We start from the raw sequence: 8,314 nt of genomic DNA, 5'->3' as shown, positions 1-8,314 counted from the left end.
AGATGTTGAAGGCAGGACTTAGGTTCCCACTAAGTTCCCTTCATCGTGAGCTTCTCAAGCATCTGGGTCTATCCATCAACCAAATATCCCCAAACGCCTGGAGGGTCTTCATAGCAATGGAGGTTTTGTACGGTGCTATGACAAATGGAGCCAGGAGACTGACGGTGCGGGAATTCCTTCACTGCTACCGTCCGGATGAAATAGACAAATCAAGGGGAATTTATAGTTTTGTTGCTAGGAGTCCACTATTGAAGGTCATATTTGAAACCCCTGATTCTAATAGGGACTGGAAGAGCCGTTACTTCTTCCTAGAAGGTGACGAGTGGATGTGTCATCCAGGGGATACGAAACACATGCCCATCGATATGACTTGGGGCATATTGCATTCGTCCCGTATGCACCAGTCCTATTTTATGAATTTTTGCATTTGTCCAGTTTACTATTTTCTCTCCCTTTTTTAATCCGTCCTTTTCATTTGCAGTTAGACGGCGTCCACAAGTCAGTCTTGAGGAGTTTAGTTTTTTGGAGAGAATTTTTGCAAAGACCAAGCCGGAAGAAAGGACTTAGGCAAAACTAGTGACGCTTGATACCATTCACTGGTATTGTGACGGTCCTGCACCAACATCAGCAGCGGCTAAGTACGATGCCAAAGTTCGCAGACGTAAGTCCGTCGCCTTATCCTTCTCAAACGTCATTTATTTTTATTAGTAACTAACATTGTCCGTCCGTTTTTACAGAAATGGATGACGCTAAGAGGAAGGCACTAATTAGGTCGCAGGTTGCAGAGAAGAAGGAGACCGGCGACGTGTCTCTCAAAGGGACGGGCTCAAGTAATCCGTCCACCAAGAGAAAATAGCTGCCAAAGGGGGACTGTCCAGCTAAGAAGCCCAAAGTCCCTTTGGAGCCCGTCGTAGGGCTAATGGCCGAGGGGGCGAAGACGGTCCCCAAAGTAAAGCACGGGGTTGGTAAAGGCCTTATGAAGGCTCTGTCCACTAATCAAGAGAAACCACCCGTCCTCCTCCGCGAAGGCTCTAAACATGCCTTGGAGCAACACTCGTCCATCATCTCGTCGGAGGACTATGAGGACCTAAGCAATTACTCCACGGAGGCTATGGGGGAGACGGGTCTTTTTGCAATCGCTCAGGTAATCCTGACTGTCAACTTAATGTCTGTCCTCCTAGTTGGCTTCCCCTCTAACTTCCTTTTTTTTTTTTTTTTTTGGTTTCAAGCCATGGTTATGATGAAGGGGCTGATAGGACGGTGTCTTACAAACAAGACGGCCTTGGAGCTTGTACGGGCAAAGGTAGGGGAGACGGAGGAGGAGCTGAACTAGCTTCAAGTTTGGAAGTCTAAAATGAAGAAAAAGTTTGAACTTTCAGAGAAGGTAAGGAAAGACCTTGAGTAGAGCATGGAGGAGGCGAAAAAGGCCTTTGATGGTAAGGACAAGGAGATAAAGGATCTAGAGGATAGGCTCCGTCAGGCTAAAGAGTTGGTGATACGTGAGTATCATGACTCCGACGCCTTGCTGTCAGAGTTGGGAGACTCCTTCCTTCAAGGTTTTGATGACGCCCTCTGTCAGGTCAAGACCGCCTATCCTGACTTGGATGTTTCGAATATTAAAGTTGAAAACCAAGCTCTGACCTCCTTTATGCCCGTCGCTTCAGAGGACACCGACGACCTTTTTGCTGAGAACGCAAATTTGGGTGATGGAGAGTCCGCTCAAGATCAAGATGTTCAAGGTCAAGGCCCTTTGGTAGTCGATGAAGCCCGTCAAGAAAAGGATACTGACCCTCAAGAATAAAGTAGTTTTTTTTTTTTTTTTGGTTCAAGTTTAAGAACAATCCGTCATTAATTTTGTATATTGAACAATTTCCCTTCGAGGGTTTTTCATAATTTTATCTGTCAATGGTATCTATCTTGCCTTATTTCGTGGTTTTTATGCCCATCTCATTTGGACTATTGTTTGTGATTTTGGACTTGGAATTTTTTATCCTCCTGGGATGATCCGTCCAGATTCTGGACTTTATTTATATCCGTCCACCTTTGTGGACTTAGAATCTTCATCCTTCTTGGGATGATCCGTTCAGTTTTTGGATTTTAATTTATCCGTCCAATTTTTGGACTTAGAATTTTTCATCCTTCTGAGATGATCCGTCCAGTTTATGGACTTTATATCCGTCCAATTTTTGGACTTAGAGTTTTTCATCCTCCTGGGATAATCCGTCCAGTTTCTGGACTTTATTTATATCCGTCCACTTTTGTAGACTTAGAAGTTTTCATCCTCCTGGGATGATTTGTCCACTTTATGAACTTTATATTGTATCTGTCCAATTTTCTAGACTAAGAATTTTTCATCCTCCTAGGATGATCCGTCCAGTTTATGGACTTTATATCCGTCCAATTTTTGGACTTAGAGTTTTTCATCCTCCTGGGATGATCCGTCCACTTTATGGACTTTATATTGTATCCGTCCAATTTTTTGGACTAAGAAATTTTCATCCTCTTAGGATGATTCGTCTAGTTTATGGACTTTATATTCATCCAGTTTTTGGACTTAGAGTTTTTCATCCTCCTAGGATGATCCGTCCAGTTTATGGACTTTATATCCGTCCAATTTTTGGACTTAGAGTTTTTCATCCTCCTGGGATGATCCGTCCACTTTATGGACTTTATATTGTATCCGTCCAATTTTCTGGACTAAGAATTTTTCATCCTCCTGGGATGATCTGTCCAGTTTATGGACTTTATATTCGTCCAATTTTTGGACTAAGAATTTTTCATCCTCTTGGGATGATCTGTCCAGTTTATGGACTTTATATTCGTCCAATTTTTGGACTTAGAAGTTTTCATCCTCCTAGGATGATTCGTCCAGTTTATGGACTTTATATTCATCCAGTTTTTGGACTTAGAGTTTTTCATCCTTCTAGGATGATTCATCCAGTTTCTGGACTTTATTTGTGTCCGTCCATGTTTATGGACTTTAGAAACTTCATCCCTCTTGGGATGATTCGTTCGTCTTGTGGACTTTATTTATTACTCGTCCATTGTTATGGACTTTGATTTTCACCCGTCCGGGATTATCCATCCAGCTTATGGACTTTAATAATAGTTTCCACCCTATAGGTGGTTCGTCCACTTTGTGGGCTTGATAATAAATTTTCACACTATAGGTGATTCGTCCACTTTGTGGACTTGGTAATAGTTTCCACCCTATGGGTGGTCCGTCCACTTTTTGGACATTGTTTTCTCTTGTCCACTTTTGAACTTTGTAAGAATTCAAGTAGAAAAACACGGTTGTGTCTGAATATTCCTCTTAAAAAAAATGCGTTTGTAGGAAAAAGTACCTGCCTCCTTGGGCTTAAAAAGGCATAAAGTATTGTAGCAAAAATTGTCAAAAAAACTAGTAATTGTAGCTAAGATTAAATAAAGTGGGAAATTAGGGATCATCGCTGTTCTTTATATTATCTCTACTGGTAGTATTTTCGTAGGTGCTCCGTGTTCCATGGGTGCTGTAGCTTTTGTCCGTCCAGCGTCTTGAGGTGGTAAGTGCCCTTCCTCTGCCATGATGCGATCCTGTAGGGTCCTTCCCAATTGGGGCCGAGCTTCCCTTGCAAAGGATCTCTAGTGGTGCCCATTACCTTCCGTAGTACAAGATCACCAACTTGAAAGTCTCTATGTCTGATTTTGGAGTTGTAGTGTTTTGCCATGAGATCCTGATAACACACCAACCTTTGCTCTTCTGCCGCTCTGACTTCGTCCACTAGGTCAAGCTGAAGGCGCATGGCCTCTTAGTTCTTATCCTTGTCGTAGTTCTCCACCCGATAGCTTGTGAGCCCCACTTTTGTAGGAATGACAGCTTCACTTCCGTATGCTAGTCGAAATGGCGTTTCTCCAGTGGGTGTTCTTGCTGTAGTCCGGTATGACCACAGAACGCTTGGTAGTTCGTTCGGCCAGATACCCTTTGCCCCCTCAAGTCGGGTCTTGATTATCTTGAGCAAGGATCGGTTCATGACTTCGACTTGCCCATTAGCCTGTGGGTGTGCGGGCGACGAGTAGTGATTTTTAATCCCTAGCTCCGAGCAAAAGTCTCTGAATGCGCTGTTGTCGAATTGTTTACAGTTGTCAGAGACCAGCACTCTGGGTATCTCGTACCTGCATATGATATTTCTCCAAACAAAACTTCAGATGTTCTTCTTCGTAATAGTGGCTAAGGCCTCTGCTTCTACCCACTTAGTGAAGTAGTCAATGCCAACTACCAGAAACTTTAGCTACCTGACCGCCGTCGGGAATGAGCCCATGATATCTAGTCCCAATTAAGCGAACGGCTAAGGTGTCGTCATGGGGGTCAGCTCTTTGGATGGTTGCCTGATGAAATTGCTAAACCTCTGACACTTGTCACAGGACTTGACATAAGCTTGCGCGTCCTTCAGCATTATAGGCCAATAGTATCCTACTCGGATCATCTTGTGTACTAATGACCATGCCCCCGAGTGGTTTCCGCAGATACCCCCGTGGATTTCTCTCATTACGTAATTTTCTTCCTCATGGCCTAAACACCTCAGGTATGGTTGTGAGAACCCTCTTTTGTATAAGACATCTTTTATCAACACAAATCGTGATGCCTGGACCTTCAACTTTCTAGCGGCGTCCTTCCCGTCTGGTAGCACGCCAGCTCTTAGATAGGATATCAATGGCGTAGTCCAATTGCATTCAATATCTACTTCCTGCACATTCGTTCCGTCATCAATAAGTGAGGAAACTTGAACAAATGATAATACCTGTTCGGGGACTAGCATAAATTCGGCTGAGGCAGCTTTTGCTAGATGGTCGGCACATTCGTTTTCTTCCCTTGGGATTTGAACGAATTTAACTTCGAGGTTGCCGATTCGATACTTCACTTATTCTAGATACCTCTTCATCCTTTCATTCTTACACTCGTAGCCGCCATTAATCTGACTTGTTACTACCTGCAAGTCGCAATGCACGACCACGTTTTCTGCACCTGCAGCCTTTGCGAGGTCTATCCCTACCTCCAAGGCTTAATATTCTACCTCGTTGTTGGTTGTGGGGAAATCTAGTCGGATCATACACTGGATCTTATCCCCCTCTGGAATTTGGATCACCACGCCGGCCCCCCCGGCTCGTCTATTTGATGATCTGTCTGTATAAATATTCCACTGTCTTTTCTTCTCTGCCCCTTGGCCGTATCCGAGGGTGAATTCGGTGATAAAGTCAGCCACTACTTGCCCTTTCACAGCCGTTTACGGACGGTACTGTATGTCAAACTCGCTAAGCTCCACTGCCCACAAAGCCATTCTTCCTGCTGCCTCTAGACTACTCATAGCATTTCTCAAGGGCTTGTCCATCAAGACAACAATGGTATGTGCTTGGAAGTACGGTTTGAGTCTTCATGCTACGATTACCAATGCGAAAGCCAGCTTCTCCATTTGAGGGTACCTCTCTTCTGCTCCTCGGAGTGCTCGGCTTGTAAAGTAGACTGGTCTCTGAGATCCGTCTTCCTCTCTTACCAAAGCTGTGCTTACAGCAGCTTGTGAAACGACTAAATATAGGTAAAGCTCTTCTCCTGGCTTGGATGGACTGAACAATGGTGGAGATGAAAGATATGCCTTTAAGTCATCAAATGTCGTCTAGCATTCGTCTGTCCACTCGAATGGTTTTCTTAGAGTGCGGAAGAAGGGTAGACATCTGTCCGTCGCTCTTGAGATGAACTTGTTCAGGGCTGTGATTTTTCCATTCAAACTCTAGACCTCCTTAACCGCCCTTGGTGGTTCTAACTCCATTATGGCCCGTATCTTCTTCGGGTTAACCTCTATACCTCTTTGGGACACCATGAAGCCCAGGAATTTCTCCGCCGTCACTTCGAACGTGCACTTGTTTGGATTGAGCTTCATTTTGTATGACATGAGTGTGTCAAAGGTCTCCTTGAGGTCGTCTAGGTGATCATCTTCACGCAAACTCTTTACTAACATGTCGTCAACATAAACTTGTATGTTCCTCCCAATCTGCTGCGCAAACATTTTATTAACCTCTGGTATGTTGCCCCAGCATTTTTGAGTTCGAATGGCATCACCTTGTAGCAAAATAGTCCCTGGCTTGTAACAAAGGAGGTCTTCTCTTGATCAGCTTCTTCCATTTTGATCTGGGTGTAGCCTGAGAAAGCGTCCATGAAACTTAAGAGTTGGTGTCTTGCAGTTGAGTCCACCAAAGTATCTATCCGTGGGAGTGGGTGGCTATCTTTAGGGCAAGCTTTGTTGAGGTTCGTGAAATCTACGCACATCCTCCATTTTCCGTTGGCTTTTTTAACCATGACGATGTTTGCCAACTAGTCGGGGTAGTATACTTCTCAGATGAAATCTACCTCTAGTAATTTTCGAACTTCCTCTGCTATGGCCTTGTCCCGCTCCTGAGCGAACACTCGTTTCTTTTCTCGAATTGGAGGGAATGAGGGCGACACATTTATCTTGTGAACTATGATTAAGGGGTCAATTCTTGGCATGTCTTCGTGACTCCAGACGAACACGTCTTGGTTATCTCTGAGGAATGCCGTGAGCGCTTGGCGTATCGGCCAACTAGCTAGTGTGACAATTCTAGTCGTCTGTTCCGGCCATGTGTTATCAAGGTTCACCCCTTCCAGTTCCTCAACCGGCTCTACTAGTGCTCGTTGTTCTCCTATGCACATTGTTTGCTGTTGATCCTCCATCTCTAACATGGCAATATAGCATTCCCACGTTGCCACTTGATTTCCTCGCAATTCTCCCACCCCGTAATCAATCGGGAATTTAATCATCAAGTGGTATGTTGAAGTCACTGCCTTCCAAGAATTGAGAGTGGGTCGTCCAAGAATGGCATTGTAGGCGGACGAGCAGTCGACTATGAGAAACATTACCTCCCTAGTGATCTGCTAAGGATAGTCACCTGCTGTCACAGATAGTGTGATCGCACCCAAGGGGAACACCTTCGTTCCTCCAAATCCCACGAGAGGGGCATTCGTTGGGGTTAACCATTCCCTGTCAATCCTCATTTGCTAGAATGCCGGGTAGTATAGGATGTCCGCTGAGCTGCCATTGTCGACAAGGACCTGATGCATGTTAAAATCTCCTATTTGCAAGCAGACCACAAGTGCGTCGTCATGCGGATGGTGAAGTCTCCAAGCATTATCTTCTGAAAATCCGATGATGGGGTTGTTTATTCGTGGCATTTTAGGTATGGATCCTATAAGTTGGACGCTATTGATCATTCTAAGGTAGGTTTTACGGGTTTTTTTGGAAGATCTGGCAGCGGTTGTGCCCCCTACGATCATTCTTATATCCCCTATAGGTGGTCTAGGGTGTTCGTTCTCCCATCATGAGACCTGCTCCTGGGGCGGATCGGTTCTTTCCTTATTGACGAACCTTTGTAGCTTCCCTTGTCTAATAAGAGCCTCAATCTGCTGTTTCAAATTGTAGCAGTTGGCTGTGTCACACCCGTGGTCACGGTGGAAGCGGCAATACTTGTCCCTTGGCCTCTTGCTGGGATCTCCCTTTAGCTTACCAGGGAACATCAGGGCTCCTTCGTCTTTGATCTGCATTAAGACTTGATCTATCGGGGTGGTTAATAGGGTGAAGCTCGTGAACTTCCCAGTGGGGGGTCTAGAGCGCCTTTCATTTCGTCGATCTCCGGTTCTAGCCATCTTTCGTCCTCTATCCTGTCGTGTGTCCTTCTGTCTTTCCCTCTTTCTGGGCTTCTCCTCGCGGGCTAGCAATGCATCTTCCGCGTTCATGTATTTGGTGGCTCTATAGAGCACATCCGACATGGTTTTTGACTCATTTTTGTATAAAGAAAACAAGAACTTACCCTTCCGTAACCCATTAGTGAATGCTGCTACGAGTATCTTATCATCCGCTTCGTCAATTGAAAGGGCCTCCTTGTTGAAACGTGTTATGTAGGATCTCAGCATCTCGTCTTCTCATTGGTTGATGCTCATCAAGCACGCAGTAGACCTCTTGTACCTATGTCCCCTAATAAAGTGCGAGGTGAACTGGGCGCTTAACTCCTTGAAAGTGTTGATAGAGTTCGGCGTTAATCTACTGAACCAAATTCTCGCAGGACCCTTTAGCATCGTAGGAAAGGCCCTACACATGATCTCGTCTAGTACTCCTTGAAGGTGCATCAGGGTCTTGAAAGTCTCTAGGTGATCGAGGGAGTCCTTGACCCCATTGTAGCTTTCAATCTGGGGCATGTGAAATTTCTGTGGCAGGGGGAAGGAGTTGACGGAGGTAGTGAATGGTGAGTCGGTTCTGTTTACTAGGTCATC

General features: G+C 45.0%; 1 protein-coding gene across 1 annotated transcript; it reads right to left on the bottom strand.

Annotated features, from left to right (window-relative positions):
* Window positions 1–7,363: 7,363 nt before the first annotated feature.
* LOC115990519 lies at window positions 7,364–7,957 on the bottom strand. The gene has a single exon (XM_031114349.1). The coding sequence runs from the start codon at window positions 7,955–7,957 to the stop codon at window positions 7,364–7,366; it is 594 nt and encodes a 197-aa protein (XP_030970209.1).
* Window positions 7,958–8,314: the final 357 nt, after the last annotated feature.

The sequence above is a fragment of the Quercus lobata genome, chromosome 5, assembly GCF_001633185.2.
Source record: "Quercus lobata isolate SW786 chromosome 5, ValleyOak3.0 Primary Assembly, whole genome shotgun sequence".
Lineage (NCBI taxonomy): Eukaryota > Viridiplantae > Streptophyta > Magnoliopsida > Fagales > Fagaceae > Quercus > Quercus lobata.
Note: the sequence above shows the minus strand (reverse complement) of the source record. Positions and strands in the feature narration are given on the sequence as shown.